Below are 24,465 nucleotides of genomic sequence, written 5' to 3' on the forward strand. Positions count from 1 at the left end.
GCACTATGAGAGCAATCTACTTCGGATAACTTTTGTTTTTCAGCTAAAACATCAGAGGATGCAACCGTGTACAATTCAGAACGCCGAACCGAGGAAGGGGGGTTTGGGGTGAGCGAACCCCGAATTTCAATGACAAAAACCATAAAAATCTGGAATTTGCCCCCTCTTCTCCCGCTATTTGGGAAGAAGGCGCGAAATTTAGTATTATTTTCAAAGAATTGACATTTATCAAGAGAAAGAACATGTTTCATGTTCTTGGGTGCCATACAAGTTGAATAATAAGCCAAAATGTGATTTTTATTTTTACGAAAAATGGGTAATTTGCATTTTTGGAGGAAAATTGTTATAACTCGGGTACTATGGGAGCAATCTACTTCGGATAACTTTTGTTTTTCAGCTAAAACATTCGAGCATGCAACCGTGTACATTTCAGAATGCCGAACCGAGGAAGGGGGGTTTGGGGGCGCGAACACCGAATTTCAATTAAAAATTGCCTCCTCTTTTCCCGCTATTTTGGGGAGAAGGTGCAAACCTTAGTATTCTCTTCAAAGAATGGACGTTTCCAAAGAGATTGAAACATTGTTTCATATTCCTGGGTGCCACAAAAGTTGAATAATGAGCCAAAATGTGTAATTCTGTTCGGAAATGTGGCATGGATATGTTGCGCAGAGGGGGCGAGGTTGGTCATAAATATGAATTTCCCAGGCTTGCTCCAGACCTGTGTCAGAGTTTCCACCCAAACATAACAGTATGAAGGTCCAAAAAGGACATTCATTTCGTAATCAGCACCATGATACCATATGGTATCATAGGGCCAGTACGACCTTACTCTGATGATACCATATGGTATCATCTGGGGAGTAAAGGTTAAGCCTCTAAATATTACGTGGAAAATGCATTGAATTATCATTTTTTCTTGTCCGTATGAGAGTAGTAAGGGGAGTTTTCAACAGATGGAGGGGATGGGAGCGGGTGGCACCGTTCTATAGTTGTCGGACATCGTAGTAAGGCATTTTGTTGGGCAAACTGAAGGAACATTGAAACAAATAGGTTCCATTGATACATACGATTTTTGTCGAATATTGCCACCCAATAAAGTATCTCACTACAACATGCGACAGAAATTGCATGGACTGCAACATCCAACAAAAATCGCATGCATAAACAAGAAGAGCTTTAGACTGCAAATATGCTGCTGGAATTTTATTACTCTTCTGGCTCACTTCACCTTATTTAATGTAACCATGCTTACGAAGGTTTTCTTTCATCATCCTGACGTATTACTGGTTTCGCACAAGTTAACATACGTTTACAATGACATTGCGCTATTCTTAGATATCAAGAAGAATCCAACCAAACGGGATATATATTGAATACTAGCACGAAAAAGTGAAACATAAACCTGCATTGGTGAACGTTATAAAAATTGGCAAGTGCATGCTCCCAAACTCAAATTTACTGCAACACTAGTTTAAACCCACAGCGCTACAGCCCTTTGAAGGGCCTTGGCTTACCTACCGACTGCTGGTCTCCCTCCCACACTGTTCCTCCGTCACCTGTTATAGCGTGGAGGTCTTAGACCAGTATTGGGGTGACGGGTGATCAGCCCGACGAACCCACAGCCGTTGTTGTAGGTCTTCTTGACCGGGTTACGCTCACTCACTCGGAGCTTCCCAATTTCCTCACGATGGTGAGTTGCCACCGGCCCTATTCGTAGGCCGAATAAATTCCGACCAGAGCCGGATTAGAACCTACGCCGTCCCGCAGCGAACGATACTGCAACACTAGTATTGCAATGAAATTAACGCCACTCTCTGTTGTGTCTGTTTAAACTCGTGAGAGATGGTCATTAATCTCTCACTGGGTAAGGTTCATGTCCAATATTATGAAATAAATATTTTAATATGATATTTACTCGAATCATTCCATCATAAAAGCAAATAACTCCCTTCAAGAATTGACTTTTCTCTGCCAGCCCTGCTAAATTTTCACTTTCTATCTACTGATTTATACGAGGGGTGGCCAGAAAGTAATTTCCAAGTAGTAGGGACATTGATTTTTCGCAAACGCGAAAACCGAGAAAAATGGTAATTGCTGCGAAGTTGTGTTTCTGAATGTGCAGTGATCTCTGGACACATTTTTTGCCCGTTCGAAATATCGAAATAATGCGAGTTTGGCATAAAATGCGAATTGTTGGCGTTTTTAGCGATTGTTTTTAAAGAAATGTCCTAAAACAACCAAAAATTCCATGAAATCCAACATTCTTGTATTTTCTAGGCCATGTTTGTGTACATAGAACATGTAAGTTTTCCAACATTTTACTCAAGAGTAAACTATAGAGTTATACGTACATGGAATAATTCCGACAGCCACGTTAAATCGTGTATTTCCCACGATTTTTTCAACTTCTATCAAAACCATTTGCACCACAAAGCAATGTGGCAGGGTTCTAACAGGAGATCGAGTGCGTATCTACAGTCACACGAGAACCACATCTTCGTATTTGTCGCACGAGATATGTTTTGAATTACCAAGCTAAGTGCGCACCATCGGCATTTGTCGAGCGAGTAATAGTGGAGCTCAGTCATTAGGGCATCTGACTACTATGAGAGAGACCCAGGGTTGATCCCCTACGGTGCAGAACCGGGATTTTTTCCACCTATTCAAACTGCTCCGGCACCCACCCAGCATCATATGAAGCTGGTACCTTGAGGAAACTTTGAGGGATAAAGGTAGCCAGGAGCATGGTGCTGATCACATCACACCTACCTTCAGCCGTGATCAAGAAAGTGTGGGGCCCTAACTCCACACCCCTACTATACACCGTCATGGAAAAGTGCAGGGAGCACTTTACTTTTACTTCCTCAAAAATCTGTTCCAACATATCAAACTGTCACGAAACTACGTAGACCATGTGACCTACAATTTAAAATAATAGTTTAAAAGCACAATGGAGTATTACGTTTCAGTATATTTGGCAGAAAAATGTTCTAAAATAAAAACGCGAATTTTGGGAAACGTAACACTAACAAGTCAAAAAAAGATAATGCCAATTTTTGGTGGCATAGTATATCGGTATCTGTCATGTGAGATTGATTGATTTTAATTTTTTGGGTGCGTCGCCACTTAAGGTCATTATGCACCCTTCAGTACGGGGAAAATTCTATTATCTAAAATCCTTACCTTAAAATTAAAAAAGGGGTATGGAAAATAACTTTCCCAAAATAACTTTCAAGATATCAAACTCTCACGAAGAGAGGTAAGCCTTACAATTTTATACCGTAGTTTAAAAACACCATGAAGGTATAATTTCAGATATTTGCCAGTAAATGCACTAAAATGAAAATGTGCATTTTGGGAAAAAGAACACCGTATAGTAAAAAATAAAAAATAAGAAAATACACAAATTTGAAAAAAATAACAAAATATCAAGGTCCCTACCGATTAGGCATAAACGAAACATGAATATCAGTTGTAATTTATTGCATTAGTAACAGTGAGTCCTAACCTAATTTTTGGCATAATCACCACCGTTGTTTTGGCATTTGTCGTATCATGTCACTAAATTTTGTATGCCCATGGTATATGTGTCTGACAGCAAAGACTGGAACTATCTCTACCGCAGTGTAGCTGTCAAATCCTTGCCCTGCCAGAAACCTCTTCAGTTAAACAAAGAGATGAAAGTCTGTACATTCAAGGCCAGGGCTGTACAGGGAGTGGTCCAAGATCTCTCACCTGAAGTGATTCAAAGGGCCCGTGTGCTCACCTGTATGGGGTTGTGCACATTCGATTGGCCTTCCGTGAATTGTCTGCACCATCGTCTGACCATACTATCACTCACGACGTCCGGTCTGCACACCTCACACGATTGCTGGTGGCTCTGTGCCAAATGCTGAGCGTGCATTGTAGGCTGCATCGCAGTCGGTGGGAGACTGTATGAGAGCTGCAATCTTTAACCTAGAACTGTCCTAAAACGGCTGCATTGCAACTGTACCAGATTACAGCTACATGCCACTTCTTCCTGCCTGCATGTGTGTGTGTCTATCTCTGACCACTAGTGCTGCGTATAGGCACCATTGGAGTTTTTTTCAGGATGCCCCTCATATATGAACTTTCAGAAGCTTTTATTATTAGTGTTTTCCTGTTTTAATGTGTGGTTATCTAAATGAGGTACCTATACAATGCAATTCTATAAATTCCTTGCGTTAAATTTCTAATACCTACGTACCCTTTTCGTCAGCATTAATGGAATAACTGCATGTTGTCAGTTTCACAGTACTTCACTTCAATATACTGTACTGAAGCAGAAATCTCATTGATAATGTAAGGAAATATGGCACTTTATTTTGTTCGATTCAATTGTTTCACTTATATGCAAGAGTTAAGTTGTTTGCTTTACAGATAAGAGAGAAGTAGCTTTATGCATTGAAAAATGAGTCTGCACTCATGGTTCTTGCAACCAAAGGGTTCCAAACCTCAGTGGAAATATCAACATATAATACCGAGAATGTGTAATGAGACTGATAAATTACAAATTGTATTTCTTAATCAATCACTCTTCACTCTTATCTCATTTAGTCGTAACTTTAAAAATAATCAAGTATTTTATTTTAAACTTACTGCGTATGACAAAATTCCGTAATCCTTCCCTAGCTTGTGAATTGTAATAATTTTCCAAATTCACTATTTTGCAGTTTGAATTCAAATCATAGAGAATAGAGAAATTAAGTCAATTTCATAGAAGATAATATTGGTACTTAACAAAACCATACGTGGATCTGTATGAGTTTATTATTTCCATTTGCAAAAACATCGATTTAGTTTAGTTTGTAATTGTCAGGGAAAAATGTAAATTTTGTCCTGGAAAACATGGAAAAATCAGGGAATTTCATTTCTGCTTCTTTGTAGCCACCCTGCTCAAGTGATAAGTGTCACGTGCCGCTTGTCGCTTTGGTGTCCAATCTCCTTAAAGCAAGACACTCATTGCATCGCACATGCGCACAGCAACACGTTGCATGCTATTGAGGAAATGGCCCAGTTTGAGCGACATGCACGCGACAAAGTGACATGTGCAGCTTATCCTGTCACGTAGATCTGTTGTTGTAACGTGCGGTTTATCATGTCACCTGGATCTGTTGTTGTAATGTGCAGTTTATCATGTTACCTAGATCTGTTGTTCGCACAATTAGCAGCAAACTCATGCTAATAGACTGAAGGCACCATGTCACTTGTCACTTCATTGGGAACTCCCCTTGTGGCACGTCGCTTAGGTCTGAGTACCATTCCTTGAAACAGCTTTCCGACTGAAGTAACAAGTAGCACGCGAATACAACATATTAACATGTGCTGAAAATGTCGCTTGCCGAACGGTTTGCTGTTTGAACCCTCATGTGCAATGAATGATATTTTACAGTCTGGAAGTGTCTTTGTCACTATAGTGTAAATCACCAACCCTGAGACATTCTGTAAACAAACCGTCTCACCGATTCGATGTATCACTCCACGTCAGCTGATTCATGACAGCCGACTACCGCAATAGAACTCGCCATGTTGAAAGTGGCACTACTTCCTTGCTGTTCACATGATTATTTTTTAAAAATAACCAATGTTATAAAATATCACTATGTACACAAATCTCTAAGCTCATTGAAAGTTACAATGCATATTCCTACAAAATGTTCACACTTATCTTGCCTTGCCATGGCACCAATTTATTTTATGAAATGCACTATATTTGGTGGAACAAAAATCATTATTAGGATGCTTGTCAAAGTTTTCAACCGCAATAAATTTACGAACTTTCTTTGTTGTGTTTTGATCATCATCATCAATATATTTATTGGACTTACAGCATTGCATATGGCTGTTTATGCCCATTTTACAGGGTGGGCACAAAGTCGCTTGCCCCAAAATTTGATTTCTTTGTTTATTGGGGAAAGCAACTTTGTGCCCACCCTGTATATTTTATTTACATAAGATCCAATTTACATAAAATCTACAAACAAATTTCAAATACACTCCTATCTATATCAAAACTTAGGAATATACAGTACATTACCATGTTATATCATTTTGTCTAAAAAAATGCAAGTAAAATATATTCAATTCGCATGCAAGAAAGAAGCCAAATTTATGGGAAATGAGTTAACCATAAAAGAAAGAGCATTGGGTTTAAAGTGAGACGTCATTTGGGGCAGCATATCCCATACTACAAATTGGCCGTTGTTTTACCTTACATAATGAATCCTGTAACAACGCTGGATTTTCGTGTGGATTATTTTACTTCTATGAGTTTGCAATGCTTTCTGCAGGCACATGGTTTTGTTTACAGAAGGTCTCAGGGTTGGCAATTTGAACTCTAGTCTCATCAGTATGAACATCCCGTGTCGCTTGTCCCATTGGTCTGAAACTTTCCTTACGCTCATGTAGATGGCACTATGGAAGTTTTGTGGGTTTCCCTTTGTCGTTTCATGCAATTATCAGTTATCATCATCACCACGATTACTTACAAGTGGAAGAAAAGAGACAGTAAATATAAAAAATACAAATGCTTCAGTGTGTATATCTTTAAAAGAAATGATGATGATGATGATGATAATGAACCTAATTCATACACAAAAATTTAGTTACCAAGAGCATTCCACGCACATATTTTTCCCCGTATTATTAAGGAAGTCACAATAGCAGGAAGTGGTCGACTGTTTAGAATGTTCGTTAACATCTCCACAATCACTGTACCAAATATCATAGCAACTATCACATTCATAGAAATGCTTCATGTAAAAGAATCAGATGCTGCAGCAAAGACTCCATTTACTTCCATTATAAGCAGACGAATACCACGTAGCGGGGCTGACACCTTCGCCTCTAGCGGTATCATATTCGAGTGGAACCAGCCAGAGAGCCCAGAACAGTGCCGTTTTCCACACTACGTATTCAAAGTGCTGTACTAATAGTAACAATGTATATGTCATGTTGTAATTTGAGTATGTCATACCTTCATATGTATACTTTTGAACAAAATAAACACAACTAAATTACCAAATACTAAAGTACTTTTAAAGAAAGGGCATGTTAATTGATAACCATGTGGTACTGGTAAAACTGTCTGAAGCAGTTTGCACTAGGGATGGCCAAACGGATCCGGATCCGAAAAATCTGGATCCATTCGGATCTGGATTCGGATCCAAAAGTTACGGATCTGAAAGTTCCGGATCAGAAAATTTTAGATTCGGATCAGGGTCTGAAAGTTCCGGATCTGGATCCAGATCCAAAAATTCCAGATTTTTTGGATCCAGATCCGAGAGTTTCGTATCTCAATCCCATTATAATATTACCACACCTTAAAAGGTATTATGATCTTCGATTACAAAGAATTTTTTCATTAGTTAGTCCTACAAGAATTTTTTTCAAGTGTTGTTCCTAAAATACTTTGCTACGCATCGGCTAACACACTCGTGCACAAAAATAATCTTACTTGTTTAACATAAAATGTCAGAGGTGATTTTGTAAATGCCATTGAAACAAATATGTATTCATTTGAATGTATTGGAAATGAAAACATACATAAATGTGAGACATTCAATTCCATAATGAAACCTTTAACACATATAACAAGATAGAAATGTTATACAAAAATTATACAATTGTTCTACAGTTACAGTTTTACAAATTAAAATAAAACATTATAATATATGCAGTGTTATATAATTACAAAGTGTAAAACTAACAAGGGAGGTTATCTAAGTGTCCCCTCCAATTTCCATGAAACTTGGCAGGCGTATAGTGGGGCCCAAAGGAAGAAATACGTGTTTTTTTTTTTTGCTTCAGCTAAAAAACGGTTTTAGGGGGCAAAACCCCCTCAAATGTCAAGATGAGGACAAATTGAAGAGAGGATCTGACCCCTGTGTCTCCCTCCGATTTCCATGATACTTGGCAGGTGTGTGTATAAACGGGCCCAAAGAAAGAAATACGTGTTTTTTTTTTGCTTCAGCTAAAAAACTGTTTTAGTGGGCAAAACCCCCTCAAATGTCAAGATGAGGACAAATTGAAGTGAGGATCTGACCCCTGTGTCCCTCCGATTTCCATGAAACTTGGCAGGTCTATAGTGGGGCCCAATGGAAGAAATACGTTTTTTTTGTTTCAGCTAAAAAACTGTTTTAGGGGGCAAATCCCCTCAAATGTCAAGATGAGGACAAATTTAACTGTGCATTTGACCTATGTGTCCGCCTCCGATTTGCATGATACTTGGCAGGTGTGTGTATAAACGGGCGCAAATGAAGAAATACGTGTTTTTTTTTTGTTTCGGCTAAAAAACTGTTTTAGGGGGCAACCCCCCATCAAATGTCAATATGAGGACAAATTTAAGTGTGCATTTGACCTATGTGTCCCCCTCCGATTTCCATGAAGCTTGGCAGGTTTATAGTGGGGCCCAATGGAAGAAATACGTGTTTTTTTGTTTCAGCTAAAAAATGGTTTTACAGGGCAAAACCCACTCAATTGTCAAGATGAGGACAAATTGAAGTGGGGATCTGACTCCTGTGTCCCCCTCCGATTTCCACAAAACTTGGCAGGTGTGTGTGTAAACGGACCCAAATGAAGAAAAACGTGTGTTTTTTTGTTTGGACTAAAAATCTGTTCTAGGGGCAACCTCCCCTCAAATGTCAAGATGAGGACAAATTGAAGTGGGGATCTGACCCCTGTGTTCCATTCCGATTTCCATGAAACGTGGTAGGTGTATAGAGGGGCCCAAAGGAAGAAATACGTGTTGTTGTTGTTTTTTTTTTTTGTTTCAGCTAAAAACTGTTTTAGGGGGCAAAATCCCCATCAAATGAAAAGATGAGGACAAATTGAAGTAAGGATCTGACCCCTGTGTCCCCCTCCGATTTTCATGAAACTTTGCAGGTGTATAGAGGGGCCCAAAGGAAGAAATACGTGTTTTTTTTTTTTTTTTTTTTGTTTTGGCTAAAAATCTGTTTTAGGAGGCAAAACCCACCTCAAATATCAAGATGAGTACAAATTGACGTGGGGATCATCTGACCCCTGTGTCCCCCTCCGATTTCCATGGAATTTGACAGGTGTATAGAGAGGCCCTATGCCCCCTGTTTCTTTCTATGCCATATTTACTTGGTTTTGGGGTCAGATCCCCACTTCAATTTCGCCTCATCTTGACATTTGGGGGGGGTGCTCTATACACCTGCCAAGTTTCATGGAAATCGGAGGGGGAGACTTAGACCTCCCTTGTAAATGTATTAATTAATTACAAATCACGCACGCGCGTACATACACTATATATATATATATATATATATATATATATATATATATATATATATATATATATATATATATATATATATATATAATGGATAAAAGCAAGGAGGGCCAAAAGGGCTAAGTAGAAATCAAATAAGGTAAAAGGAAACACTCACCGGACAGTAGGAAAATTCAAAATTTTCGCTAATTTATAGCATCATCGGTGTGAGAAGAAACTTTGTTGCTATAAATTAGCGAAAATTTTGAATTTTCCTACTGTCCGGTGAGTGTTTCCTTTTACCTTATTTGATTTTTACTTAGCCCTTTTGGCCCTCCTTGCTTTTATCCATTATATATATATATGTGTGTGTGTATGTATGTATATTATATATATATGTATATATATATATATATATATGTGTGTGTGTGTGTATGTATGTATATTATATATATATATATGTATATTAGCAGGTAACAATATGTTATAAGCACATTCTTACTTTCCAGAGAAGCGCATGTGGGATGGCAAAACGGATCCGGATCCGAAAAATTTTAGGATCTGGATCCTTAGGATCCGGAACCAACTGGATCCGGATCTGGCCATCCCTAGTTTGCACATGCTACATGCTTGCACATTCCACTAAAGGTTAAATAATATTTTTTTCAAATATAGATTTTTTTAAATTCTGATTGGTTAATGAAGCATGTAAGTAAACTTAACATATATTAATCTTTATTTCAGGCAGAGTACATGAAAGATGAAAGAAAGAAGCAGGTGATATCTATGATTGACAGGATTGTGGAAGGCAAGAGAAAGAAGCACGTTGAAAGAAAATGCAAAAGGAGGAAGACCACTGGACAGAGCAGTGCAGGATCATCTCAAGATGCCAAGACGTCACTAAACCAAAGTGAAGTGGATGAGGATATCATTGATAAGGAGGCACTGTTGAAGGAAGAGCTGGACAAAATAGTTTCCATCCCTAAGAGTGGAGCTCTAATACAAACATTCACATGTAAGCTCTTTTTTCCATTTCTATCATTGTCTCTGTATGGTTTCTCATATTTTTATTTTATTTTATTTTATTTTTGTTATGAGAGTCAGTCAGAAAGTTTGTTGCCCTAGCACAAAATAAATAGATAAATAGAATTTTACCTGCCTTGTCCCCACATAAAGTGCCTCTGGGGTTCACCCAGACTCAAATCAATGGGTGGGTACCTGGGGGCAACCCTGGGGGATAAAGGCGACCGGGCATGATGCTGATCACATCATCCCAACTATGGCCAGGATCAAGAATATGTAGAGCTCTACCTCCACATCACCCCATATGCCTTCTGGCATGTGTGTACATGCACAGGGGTGCTTTTACCTTACCTTACCTCTACTAAATGAGTTACACACCTTCTTAGACGACACTCATTTTGTAGCTGATTGATTATAATAATTTATTTATTACATTATATGTAATATATGTAGCATTCTCAGAGTTGGTGAATATAATTTATGTTTAAGGGCAATATTAATTATTGAAAATATTCTTCCACAAATAAAAAAACATTACAACTGTATTTTCTAGAAAAATCTTGCCTTAGAATTGAAATTACATTCAGCAAATTCTGCAGATGTATTGAAAACAGGGGGAGGGGGTATTCAGTTACAAGATATTTAAAAAGTCAGTAAAACCGATGGCCAGGACATTTTCAAACCTACAGAATGAGATTTTTTTGTGGTGTGTACCTCACTTCATTAGAACTCCCTCCCCCTCTTCCCCAGGTACATTATTGATTATCATTATCAGTACGGGTGAACACTAGGGATGGACGATATCGAAACTGATATCATGATATATCATCAAGAAAATATTGTCACAGACGATACAATACAATATTTTTTTCCATATCGTGATATCGGCAATGGTATATCACCAATAATATATATCACCAAAATATCATGATGATATATCATCTGAACGATATATCGCCCAACACTAGGTAACACTTTGGCTGCCACATGTACCACCTGCAGTACAAGCATTTGTTTTATTGACAACCCAGGAAACAATTTTGATATCTTCTTGAGGAGGTCAAACATTCATGTGATGTTTTTCATTACAAATTGATTTTAGAACTACATACATGAGGGTGATTAAAATATGTTTAAAGTATGTTGAATTATTGTGCTTTCCATGAGCAAAGTTATTGCAAGGGCCATTGTAACAGCCAGCGGCACAAAAATTTAACCTTTCTAGGTGCATACATTTTGAAATGTGCCGCAATGTATGAAAATAATAGCAGGAGAACTAACTGTCATAGAGAGCAAAAGTTGGTTTTATCTTTATTTTGAATGACAGTCCTCTCCATGGAAGTGTATTTTGTCCATATTCCCTCCTAATAATGACAATTATAAATAGAAGAAAGAAGAAATTTGAAAGTTTGAAAAATATGCATGTATATGGATTTGCCAGTTTACTATGGCCACCATATAAAACGAAAATGAATGAAAAATTGTAGTCTGTAGTACTGTAATATGGAAAGTCGTGTTAAAAATAGTGAAATACTTCTTGCAGAAAAATATTAAAAATGTGTTTGCCCGTAAAAAGTAGCTTGTAGCATCAGCTCCATGGATGCAAATCATTTGAAATTTGCAATCAGCAAGAAAGCACTGTTTGACAGCATGTCATCTGTTCCCCACATTTGGGAGGAGGGGGGTCCATGAAATTATTTTTTTTGGAAAAGTTCAGAAATTTTGCAAAATTTATTCTAATTGCAGTACTTCACTACTTTCTTCACTGCCAGCACCTTATTATTGAATGCTTGTGAGTGAAACTTCGCTAAATTGTATTTACATGTTTGTACTATGAGATGGGATTGTCATTCTTGATTAGGGGCAGGATGGTATCTAACTGATTTTCCAAATTTCCTGTTTTTTTTGTATTTTTTAAATACTTTGTGCTTTTTTCCAAAATATATGGATGCAAGCGTCATGTTATCAAAGATTACGACAAAGATTATTTTTGTGATTACCAGCAAAATACAAGCAATTTGCATCTGTACATCCAATGCAAGACTCAGATTTCAATAATATTGCACATCATTCCATGAAAAAGACATTTATATTTTACAAATGTCCGTTTGAAAACACTAAAAATAATTGGATTGTTTTGTTATTCCAGTAAAGGTAAAGGTAAAAAAGGTAAAGTGTTCCCCCGTGCTTAGCACCACGCCATGAAGGCGTATAGGGGGTGTGAGGGTAACGCCCCACACTTTCTTGATCCGGTCGTGAGTGGGGGTGATGTGATCAGCATCAAGCCCCTGACCGCCTTTACCCCCCAGGGTTTCCCCCAGGTACCCATGTTATTCGACGCTGGGTGGGCGCCGGGGCCGCTTCCATCGTTAGAAAAGTTCCCGGATTTGAACCGGCCGGGGATCAAACCCGGGACCTTTAGCATGGTACTCAGACACGTTACCGACTGAGCCACCGCAGCCACCAGTATGTCATAAAATTGTATGTATATTAATGAACAATAAAAATAACTCTAATACCATTTGGTAACTCCTCACTCCTCCCAAAATAAACCTTGCTTCCATAGAACTGAAAACAAACATCCTAAAGAAAATTACGTGAGACTAAAATATTAACGGTAATGATAAAGTATTTCACTGGTGAAATCATAATATTTCATTTTCACTAGACCAAAATAGAACTATTGTTGCTTTCGGACAAAACCCTGTGAAATACATTACATTTGAATATGTATAATACTTGACTGCTAACAATTAAACTGGCTTGCAGGCAATATGTACAGTTGTACCACCACAATACAACTGTATGTGCTACAGAAAATTCACCAAATTGGGCATGGCAGCAGGTGTTAAAATTTTGTATTGGTCCAACCCTAATATTGTGTATTTTTGTACTTTATGCGGTGCCTATGAATCAGATTGAGGCTCCTTGTCTTTCCAGCTTGGTATGGTAACCACTGTACCATACATATGTTCATAAGCTCCTTACTGGGAATTGTGCATGAATTATTTGCTTCGGGAATTTTGCTTGAATTCTACTTGCATTTTTCTCCGTAGAAGTGAAAAATTTCCAATTCCATGAAATTTATACATATTTATTAGTGCCCTGAGAAAAGTTTTTCACAGCTCAGCTTTTATTTTTATTGTGGAAGTAAACAAAAAAAGCCCCGTGGAATATTAAAGAGAATTTTCTCAATCCGTTTGCTTTTTTAGTGTTTTTTCAGAACACACTACAATTTTATCTGACAGACAGAAAATTATTGCAAGGTAAAATATCTTGAATTTGATTAGGTACATTTTCAATTCATATACAATTAACAATTTTTCTTAGATTACATTATCCCGTAACATTTGTGACTTGCGTTTGTAGATGCATTTCTAGTCTGAGTATGTGAAATAGCACATGTAAACTCCGCACCTTAAATATATACACCGTTTAATTGAATTCAATTAGAATTTCTGGATACCTTGGAATCGCACAAGCCCTTTATATTGTTAATGTGTATATATCTGTGTGTGTGGGTGTGGGGGGGGGGGATGAGAGATGGTAATATTTAAGTTTGAAATAGAGAAAACACCTGTTGGTACCCTTGAATTTTTGGAAAGTTCGCCTTGAATTTTATCATGGTCCTAGAGTGGCCACCTTGTTGAGGTATTGAGGAAGGAGAAACATTATCCATATTTGTGGATTATTAGGAAGATACATTTCCATTACGCACAGTGGTTCTGATCTCCTTTAAACTGTAGGTTCTGTCCCGATAAGCCTGTATGTGTACAAAGTGGACTTACAACAAAAACTGAAAACTCAAACATTCCCCCCTTCCCTGCTAACAACACCAGTGTATATGTGTGTTCCTGTCTGTATGAATGTGAAGCACTGAAATTGGATTGGTTTTCAAAAACGGTGCTTAGTAAAGCATCTCCTTCTCTGATGCTTGTACAGTGGGATGCACAAATATTATTATGTTCATTCCCTTTGTTTTCCACAATCTGAGGTTGAAGAATTAGGGGTCAAGCTGGAGACATCCAATTTTCGAAATTACCTGAAAATTGTGATTTTCTTCAATTTTGCACAGTCTCGTCTTTTGTCTTTTGTTTCCAAAGTTGAGGGATGGGGATTGTCCCCGAAGACTGTGCTTTCCTGCAAATTTAGTCTATGTAGCATCCGTAGGGCTGACTCTAGAAGCAATTTTCAGGATTTTTTTCCTGAAGATTGACACTGCTACCTTATACGTTATACCTTATTTTTTACCCAAGAAGTATCTGCCTATTTTAAACATAGCTTTGCATGGCGGTAGGAATATACTACTTCTACATACTATATTTTCCACTCACTTCGGTCTATTGTAATGGCTACAGGTGTGTGCTGAATGCACAGTTTTTGTGTAAAATTGAGATTTTTTCTTCTTCCTTTTTTAACTTTCATTACTGGGAGGTAAAATGTATAAATTTCATCCCTGCTAAGAGTCCTGTCATTCCAGAAAAATAAAATGATTTCATATCTCTTCGAACAAGTGTTCTCGGGTTACCAGCCAGGTTAAATTGGAGTTTGCTTCCAACGTTTCGAGGGCACACATTGCTCTCATCTTCAGGGAATGCAGAAATGGAGACCAGTGTAGGTTAATATACATGACTATAATGTGGTGGAGTTTGGATTCTGTATTCTTATTGGCTCTCTCTGGATCCTGGTGTTCTCATTCGCTAATGTCTTGTTTTTACGGGGGAGTGTGTTCCAGGCATGACTGAGCTAGAGTCCCACGTCTCTGTTGAGATTGGTGCTTTACCGTGAAATGGCTATGGCGTCCTTTACCCGTTGGTCCCACTAACCGGCACATTTGAATATTACTTTTGTGTCGGCAAATAAAATTCTATGTCCCTCGGTGATGCTGTGTGACTTTTCAGGTTGGAATAATCGGACATTGCGTTGATGTTCATTCCGCTGCTGCTCAATGGTACATCTCGTTTGACCTATGTATGGTGTCCCACACTCAGAGGGTATTCGGTATACTCCTGGAACATGAAGTTCCAGGTCATCTTTGACTGAATAGAGTATTGCCTTGGTTTTCAGTGGCGGCCTGTGGATAGTCTTCACCCAGTGCCTGGCTAGACTTCTGCTTAACTTCCCGGATGTGTGTCCAGCGAATGGTAAAACTGTTACAGTAGGGCGTTCCTGTCCTGTTTTGCTGCTGGTAGAGGGGTAGGGCAGTGCAGTATCGGTCTTTGGAAGGGCCTCGTCCTCATGTTCGGCTTCTCTTGGCTGTGAAGAATCACCCCTTCCCAGGGCCACACTGTTGTCCATGCTTGGTCTCTGTTGAAATGAAACTGCCTTGTTGATCATCCTTTTGATATCTCTGATGTGGTATCCGTTCTGCTGTAGACTGGTTCTGAGGTGAGTGAATTCTGATTGTAGATTCTCCAGATTCTCCTGGTCTGAAACGGTTGCTGCCCTGTGGGCTAGAGTGTTCAGAATGGTGAGGCGTTGTGCTTTGTGATGGAAGCTATTGGCATTTAGGTACAGGTCAGTGTGGGTGGGTTTTCTGTACACACTATGTCCGAGGGTGCCATCTGGTTTGCGGTGGATCAGGATATGCAGGAATGGGAGGCAGCCAGCTTCTTCTATCTCCATGGTGAACTGCATATTTGAATGCCGTTGTTAAGGAAGTCTAAGAAGCTCTGTAATGTCGGGTGTCCATGTGGCCAAATAACAAACGTGTCATCCACATATCTGTAGAAACAGGAAGGTTGGTTGGGAGCATCTTTCAATGCTTCATATTCAAAATTTTCCATGTAGAAATTCACGATCGCCAGTGAGAGTGGTGAACCCATGGCCACTCTGTCAGTTTGTTCGTAATATTTCCCATTGTAGAGGAAATATGTGGAAGTTAGCACGTGGCGGAAGAGATTAACTATAGCTGGTGGAAAGTGGCTTCCTAGAAGTTCCAATGTGTCTTTCACTGGGACTGTGGTGAAGAGGGAAACAACATCAAAACTGTGAGTGTGCGACACCATATATAGGTCAAACAGGATTCACCATTGAGCAGCGGTGGAATGAACATCAACGCAATATCCGATTATTCCAACCTGAAAAGTCGGGACGTGGAACACAGCATCACCGAGGGACATAGTAGAATTTTACTTGCCAACACAAAAGTAATATCCGAATGTGCCAGTTACTGGGACCGACGGGTAAAGGAAAGCACCAATCTCAACAGGGATGTGGGACTCCAGCTCAGTCATGCCTGGAACCCACTCCTCCACTCCGGAGAACATTTGTTCGAATCACGTCGCCAGGAAAGCTACAATTCCTATTCATATCTCTTGCTACAGTTTTTTTTAATCTTGGCAAGTTGGAAATTCATGCACTTGACAAGTTCACATCACTAAAGCTTAATCAATGCAATGTTAAAAAATTGATTCAAAATACCAACAAAGCAGTTGAAAACTTTTGCACCAGCATCAGAGCATTTTCAATCTTTAGAAACATGCAAAAGGAGAATATATGAAAATACTACTGGACAGTATGCCAGGTAATATTTATACACCTGGCTATACAGTGAGTAGCAATTCCATGTTATAATGATCCTATTGAAAATCAATAGGATTAATATAATGTGGAAGTGCTCATGACTGCACATGATTTGTATATATTTCATAAGTTTGAAGTGTATTTCTTCATAATGCAGTTACCTTTTGAGATTTAAACAAATACAGTAAATTACATAAAATACATAGAAACCGAACATACATATAATAGTACACAACATAACATTTTTCCCCATTGTTGTAGCTTACCCATGGCTGAGAGAAGAAGATGCATGTTCTGTGAAGTGGGGCTATCCGTCCACACCCATCGAGAAGATACGATACCATGTTTTCAAGGATCTGTGGGAGCAGGGCTACTACTTGACTGCTGGCAATAAATTTGGTGGCGATTATCTCGTTTATCCAGGTAATGCAATTATAAGGGTGTCTCCAAGTGCATGACAACAAAACAAAATAGTGCAAAAAAAATTTCCTGGATTTTCCAGGGTTTTTTTCTGAACAAGAACAAAAATTTTCCAGAGCAAATGTACATGACCATGTGTGCACAAGAGGGGTCACTATATTTTAGCTAGAGACTCACAATTAGAATCCCACATATCCTTAACGAAGTTTATAATACATGTATTCACTTCACATGTCCTGCACTGTGGCCGTGGAGTCTAAGGCATCATGCTTTGGGCTCCAGCTATGGTACGTGCTCAGGTTTGAGTCTCCTGCAGGAAGCGTAACAACTTTTCTCCTCAGATTTTGGTCTGTGTATGGGACCGTTGGTCAGCCACCATTGTGAGGAAATTGGGGAGCTATGAATGAGTAGCATAACCTGGTCATGGAAAACTACAACAACTGTGGGTTCGTTGTGCTGACCACATGTCACCCCGTAACTGGTTGGATGATCGAGGAAGTGAGGTTTGCACTCAGTAGGTAGGTGTAGGTAGGCCTTGGCCCTCACGGGCTGTTGGGCCATGGGTTATTCACTGCACATGTAATGATAGTAGTGCGTGGGAAATAATGAGCAGGAGTAAGTATCAGCGGTTAGTTTCTCTGTAATACTTTAAATGTGTTGCCAAACAATTAACAAATAATTTCTTCAGAAAGAGATTAATAACAATTATAGTGCAATTGATACATAGTGAAATTTAATAGTGTATTCAGATAACTACACACCAAATAAATACAAGAAGAAAACTGCAAATACTAATAACTACATGTTGTTGAGGCCTAGGCTTTTGCGGTCCCAAATTACCTTTTAGTTAATGTCACAGTTTACACAAATAAAAATATTAACACATCGTAACTTTGATTATATAACTATATTAATTCAATTGCACAATCACAAAGATTATCAGCCATTCTTAGATGTTCAAATGTTATCAACAACTTTTTGAACATATGTATATATGTATCAATGTTGCAAACAGTTGAAAATTTTTCTCACTAAATAAGTTCACAATAATCGTAAATGTCAATTTTTGAACAGTCACATGTAGTAGATTTTTACATGACAAAAGAGTTCAAAACATGACCTCTTCTCTCCTGGTGGGGTATTCCATGAAAAATGGTTCTACTCCATGTTAATAACAAAATTAATTAATATGTAAATTATTATTGTTTTTAGTTGCATTAAGATTTAGATGCTTATGAATGCATATAATTTACACATTTCACCAAGCCTATATGCTTCACAGGCAAATGAAGTCAAAATTTGCTAAATTTTTAAAGCTTCAGACACGTAATGCACTTTTGTTAATGTTTATCATGCATTCAGCCTATGGCATCATACTCATTTTTTTTCATTTGCTAGCAAAGTACTTCATAATTTCATCAAATCAGTTCATTATGCATATTTTAATCCAATCTCATGTGCAGAATCTGAAATTTTGTGTGTAAAATGTTGCACGTAATGCTGGAATGCATAAATCCAAGAAAAAGTAAGCCATGGTTTGATTATGAATGTCATAACTCAATAGAAATAAGAAATCAGGCTAGCCTTAGGTGGTTAAATAACTCTGATGATACAAATCTAAACAATTATAACAGAATAAAGCTATTTAACCGCACATTTAGAAGTAAAAAAAGAGATTACTTGAAAAGTAAAATTAACGAAATTGAAACAAACAGCAAAAATAAAAATGTCAGAAATTTATATAAAGGTCTAAATGAATTTAGAAAGGGGTGGCAACCTAAAGTAAACTTGATAAAAGGTAATAACAACATTTTTTTGGCTGACCCAAGCGATATTTTAAATAGATGAAAGAACTACTTTAATGACCTCTTAAATGTTCATGTAGGAGATAAATCATAAGTAAATGAAGTACCAGGTGTATAAGCTTAAATCTGCTGTTTGCTCATAGATGGCGTTAGTGAGCGTATGAAGCTACCATGAGCACGCCATACCTGGTGTTTTTATGAGTTGGACATCTGCCAACACAAATCAGTGCACATCGTTAGCAGGTGCAGACAACAACAGACAGTGTTCCTGTGGTAAGCATGTCTAGTTTTGTGCCAGAAAAAGAGCATATGCGGGAAGCTCTGCTTTTCTGCTTCCATTTGAAGAAATCGGCTGCCGAATCGCATCGAATGCTTGTGGAGGCCTATGGTGACAGTGCTGTATCGGAAACAACGTGCAGGGATTGGTTTCGTCGGTTCAAAGACGGCAATTTTGACCTGAGCGACAAGAAGCGTGAAAATCGGCCCAGGAAGGTTGAGGACCATCAATTGCAGGCTCTTTTGGACGAGGACGATACCCAAACGCAAAAGATGCTTGCCGAGCAATTGGGTGTTACTCGAGCAGCCATTTCCATGCGTCTACGTGCCATGGGAAAGGTTCAAAAGATCGGAAAATGGGTGCCGCATGAATTGACCGATCGGCAGCTGGAGAGACGCCAAAACACATGCGAAATCTTGCTTGCCAGACAAAAAAGAAAGTCTTTCCTGCATCGGATTGTGACTGGTGATGAAAAGTGGATATATTTCGAGAATCCTAAATGCAAGAAATCGTGGGTTGATCCCGGCCAACCATCAACATCTTCCTCGAGACCAAATCGCTTCGGCCGGAAGACGATGCTGTGTGTTTGGTGGGATCAACAGGGCATCGTCTACTTTGAGCTGTTGAAACCTGGTGAAACTGTCACTGCCCACCGCTACCACCAACAATTGATCAAATTGCACCGTGCTCTGTGTGACAAAAGACCGGATTATCAAGAAAGACATGACAAGCTGATTTTCCTCCACGACAACGCCCCATCACACACGTCAAGACTGGTCCAAAACTACTTGGAGACACGCAACTGGGAGGTGCTACCCCATCCCGCCTATTCACCAGACCTGGCCCCTTCCGACTACCATCTGTTTTCGTCGATGGGCCACGCCCTCGCTGAGCAGCACTTCGATTCGTATGCAGACGTCCGAAAATGGCTTGATGAGTGGTTTGCCTCGAAAGAGAAGGACTTTTTTTGGCGTGGTATCCACAAATTGCCCGAGAGATGGGCAAAATGTGTAGCTCGCGAGGGCAAGTACTTTGAATAAATTTCTTGTTGCTTTCTATGAACAAACCATGTGTTTTTCTGACTACAAAACAGCAGATTTAAGCTTATACACCTGGTACACACAGCAGAACCTAAAGGTTGACTGAAGTTAAAGATGTTATTAAAAGGCTAAAGAATAACAAAGCACCTGGCATTGATTTAATACCAGCTGACTTAATTTAGTATGGTGGGAATTTGTTAACATGTCAAATTCATGAATTAATTTGTTTAATATGGAATAAAGAAGAAATCCCTCAACAGTGGAAAGAATCCATAATTGTTCTGTGTTTAAGATAGGTGATATAATGAACTGCAATAATTACCTTGGAATTTCTCTACTCTCAACAACATATAAAATATTATCTAACATTCTTTTTGCAAGACCAACCCCATATGATAATGAAATTGTATGTGATTGTGGATTTTAACGTAACAGATCAACAACTGATTAATTTTTTTCACATCAGACAGACACTTCAGAAAAAGTGGGAAAATAATGAAAATATCCATCGGCTATTCATTCATTTTAAAAAGCATATGATTCAGTCAAAAGATATAAATTATATAATATATTAGTAGAGTTTGGAATACCTAAGAAGCTTGTTAATATGATAAAAGTATGCACCAGTGAAACAGAAAGTAAAATTCGTGTGGTATTAATATGTCTGACAAATTTAATTTTGCCTTAGAATATGCTGTTAGGAAGGTAAAAGAAACTAATGAAGGACTAAAATTAAATGGTGTGACTCAGCTGTTAGCATATGCAGGTGATGTAGACTTACTGGGGATGATGTAAATACAATCAAGAATAATGCTAACATATTTTTCAAAGCAGCTAAAAAGATAGGTTTGGAAGTTAGCAAAGAGAAAACTAAATATATGCTTACAGGCTGAAACCAAGTGTTAGGTAATAATCAAAATCTAATTATTGATAACAACTCGTTTGAACCAGTTTCCAAATTCAAGTACTTAGGAGTATTACTAACAAATGAAAATGATATTAAAGAGGAAATAAAAAGTAGGCTTAATTCAGGAAATGCATGTTACTTTTCTCTTCATAAACTTTTGTCTTCTCATTTAATATCTAAGAAACAAAGTTAAAATATACGAAACAGTAATTTTGCCTGTAATATTATATAGATGCGAAACTTTGTTCCTGACATTGAAAGAGAACATAAGTTGAGAATATTTGAAAAAAAGATCCTTAAGAAAATATTTGGGCCGAAAAGGGATAAGGAGACAGGTGAGTGGACAAGGTTACATAATTTGTATTCATGTCCAGATATTATTAGAATAATTAAATCAAGAAGACTTAGGTGGGCAGGCCATGTGGCACGAATGGGAGAGGAAAGAGGAGTTCACAGGATTCTTGTTGGGAAACCTGATGGTAAGAGACCTGTAGGAAGGCCAAGACGAAGATGGAGGGACAACGTTGAGATGGATTTAAAGGAAATCGGTAGGGATGGAAAAGAGTATATAGATCTTGCTCAAGATAGGGACAGATTGAAGGCCTGTGTTGCTGCAGCCATGAACCTTCGGATTCAAGAAGGCTAGAGAGTTAGTTAGTTGGTTGTGTGTAACGGCAAGTTTTGGTTATTATTGCAAATCAAAATAAATCATTGTGCTAGATCATTAATAAATGTTCAGAAGGGTGAGTTCTCCTTTTGCAGATCAAGCCATGAAATATCTCTTGGGGATTAATGAAGCCGGTGCATGATGCTGATAAGATAACCTCCAAAATATTTGAAATTGAGAATGTGTGGGGTCCTACCCTTACATTCCGTAAATGTACCTTCATGGCACTGTGCTACTTGCACAGGGAACTTTAACATTTGTCACAGTGAGTCTAAGCAAGCATCAATTGTAGTCATCTATCTTCTTCAAGTAGAAAAAATGTACTTTTCGAGAGTGATAAGGGCTTGTTATTTTTTAAATTACTCACTGCTGAAGAGATTTGGCATGTGAAAATCACCCACTTAAAAGGTCCAGCATGCTGGACAATGTTTGCATCGACAGCTGGTGAATAAACTTGATAGGGTTCTTAATATACAATGCTAAAAGTACATTGCTGGTCTGTTCGTTACCTCCACTCATTGACTGTCCACTTTGAGGTTTCTAGTGAACACTAACTGCCTCTTCAAATTTCTTCACAAGTTTGCTCATGCAAGACATTGGTTACTTGCCAGGACGTAAACAGTTCACTCTTCGGACACTTGTCAGTCACCTCAGCAACCAACCATTACAATGGTCTCAATGTGTTTCTACCTCAGAGCTCTATTAATCTACATGGGAAGAGAAGAAAATGAAGGGACTAAGTATGACTAAGGGACTAAGTATGATTTCAGAGTAACTATGAAGGTGGACACCCTTTAGGTCCACATGTCACATGACCTCTCACTCAATTCACACTTTTTGTAAGGTCATGACATCAGGAGTTCCTTTTGCACTTTACACTTTAATGACCTGCCAAGGTGACAAGAAATTACATAAAGATAAACTAACAATATGAAATGTTTTTGTTCTTTTATTTTGTAGTTTTTACATGATTGTTAGAGCCACATATTTATAGTGAATAAAAGATCAAGATTTCGATGCAAAAACTGTGCACATTTTGGGATAAAGTGGTATATAAAATGGCATTTCAGTGTTAAAGTAGCGAATATAACCCTAAATTTGATTTTAAAAACTACATTTATTACACAAAATAAAGTTTTCCCTTCTAATAGTACATTTATGTAGTTATCACTCGGAGTATAAGTTTATTTCTGTGTAAAGGAGTTCATTTTTGCTCCTCAAATATTTACAGCAGAATTTTAATTTTCTGTGAATTGCAAAACTTGCAGGATAATTCAGACTTCAGAAAGTGTCGCATTGATAAATAAACTCCAAATTTCGTGTTTAAAATTTTTGGGCATTTAGCTGTTTATTTCGCATCATTTTCTGACAAAGTATGGTAGGGAAATGTACGTCATGAAAAATGAACATTATAGTGTGTTATTTCACATTTCGTGTTCCAGTCGGAAAGGAAATAGGTATGCCTCTAATGATTGTATTTTTACATTAATTTTTAGGTGATCCACTGAAGTTTCATGCCCAGTTTGTTGTAATCTGCAAAGAACAGAATGAAAACATTCCACTTACAGACTTAGTTGCGTGTGGGCGACTGGGGTCGTCTGTGAGGAAGACTATTGTGTTGGCATCTCTCAGTGGCAGTGAAGAAAGCGCTGAAGTTGTGTATCAGTCAATTAAATGGTTTGGCAGTGTATAGATATTGAGAATAAGCAATACATTTTTTTAAAGTAATTTGTGGTGCATTTTTCTTGACGTAAAAGTAGCGTTCATTGGTATACATTAGGGATAGAATAGATTATTTGGTACGTTAAGTAATAAAAGTCCAAGTTTTGGCATGTACTTACTTTGCTCTCTTGCTTTCACCACATCATGTGGCTTCCTCAGGAGATGGACAAGACTAGTCAAGATTTAAAACATTTGGAAGGTAAGGTTAAAAAGATAAAATGAGCATAAAAAGATAAAAGACAATGCAGTGCCCTGTCACTCCTTTCTACTCCATCTCTGGCTGGCAACTAACTGAGTCCTACAGACTAACTTTTAAGTTATGCCTTATTTAGGGCTTTGGTATTTTCCACTAAGATTGTGTCTAAACTTATCTGTTTGACGGATATGTGGAGAGAGGTAATTCAACCTAATAAGCTTATGTTTCATTTCTTCTGTGCACTTTTTGTTCATGATCGATTTCACAACCTGTCTGGTAGCTTCGTCAGGCATCAAAAAATTAAACATGAGCTTATTAGAGTGAATTTCCACTAAGCCTAATAATGTTACTAATTTGATATTTCTACAATTCGTATCATTCTCAGGGATGAATCAAAGATTACTAATTTCTGTCAGAAGTGTATCGTTAAAGATGGACAAGTGGATGGGAAAATACACATGATTCCATTAATTTTTAGCTGACAGGAGCCTCTCCAAGTGGACGGTTTTCAAACTTACTACAGTGTTCCAAAAATTTCTAGCTAGAGAACTAACCGTTGTAGAGAGATCATTTTTTATTCCTGGAATGACACGGCTTTCACTAAAAGTGAAATTTATACATTGTACCTCC

At 38.1% G+C, this 24,465-nt stretch overlaps 1 protein-coding gene across 1 annotated transcript in view; it reads left to right on the plus strand.

The window, feature by feature from the left end:
* Positions 1 to 23,645, plus strand: part of Tsen34 (tRNA splicing endonuclease subunit 34) — a 41,184-nt gene extending 17,539 nt beyond the window's left edge. The window contains exons 3-5 of the mRNA XM_083133926.1: positions 9,998 to 10,268; positions 17,063 to 17,224; positions 23,414 to 23,645. Coding sequence (XP_082990052.1) covers positions 9,998 to 10,268; positions 17,063 to 17,224; positions 23,414 to 23,610 — 630 coding nt within the window. The 3' untranslated portion in view covers positions 23,611 to 23,645. The remainder of the gene's footprint in view (positions 1 to 9,997; positions 10,269 to 17,062; positions 17,225 to 23,413) is intronic.
* Positions 23,646 to 24,465: the final 820 nt, after the last annotated feature.

This window comes from Lepisma saccharinum, chromosome 13, assembly GCF_977018435.1.
Source record: "Lepisma saccharinum chromosome 13, izLepSacc3.1, whole genome shotgun sequence".
In the NCBI taxonomy this organism is placed as follows: Eukaryota; Metazoa; Arthropoda; class Insecta; order Zygentoma; family Lepismatidae; genus Lepisma; species Lepisma saccharinum.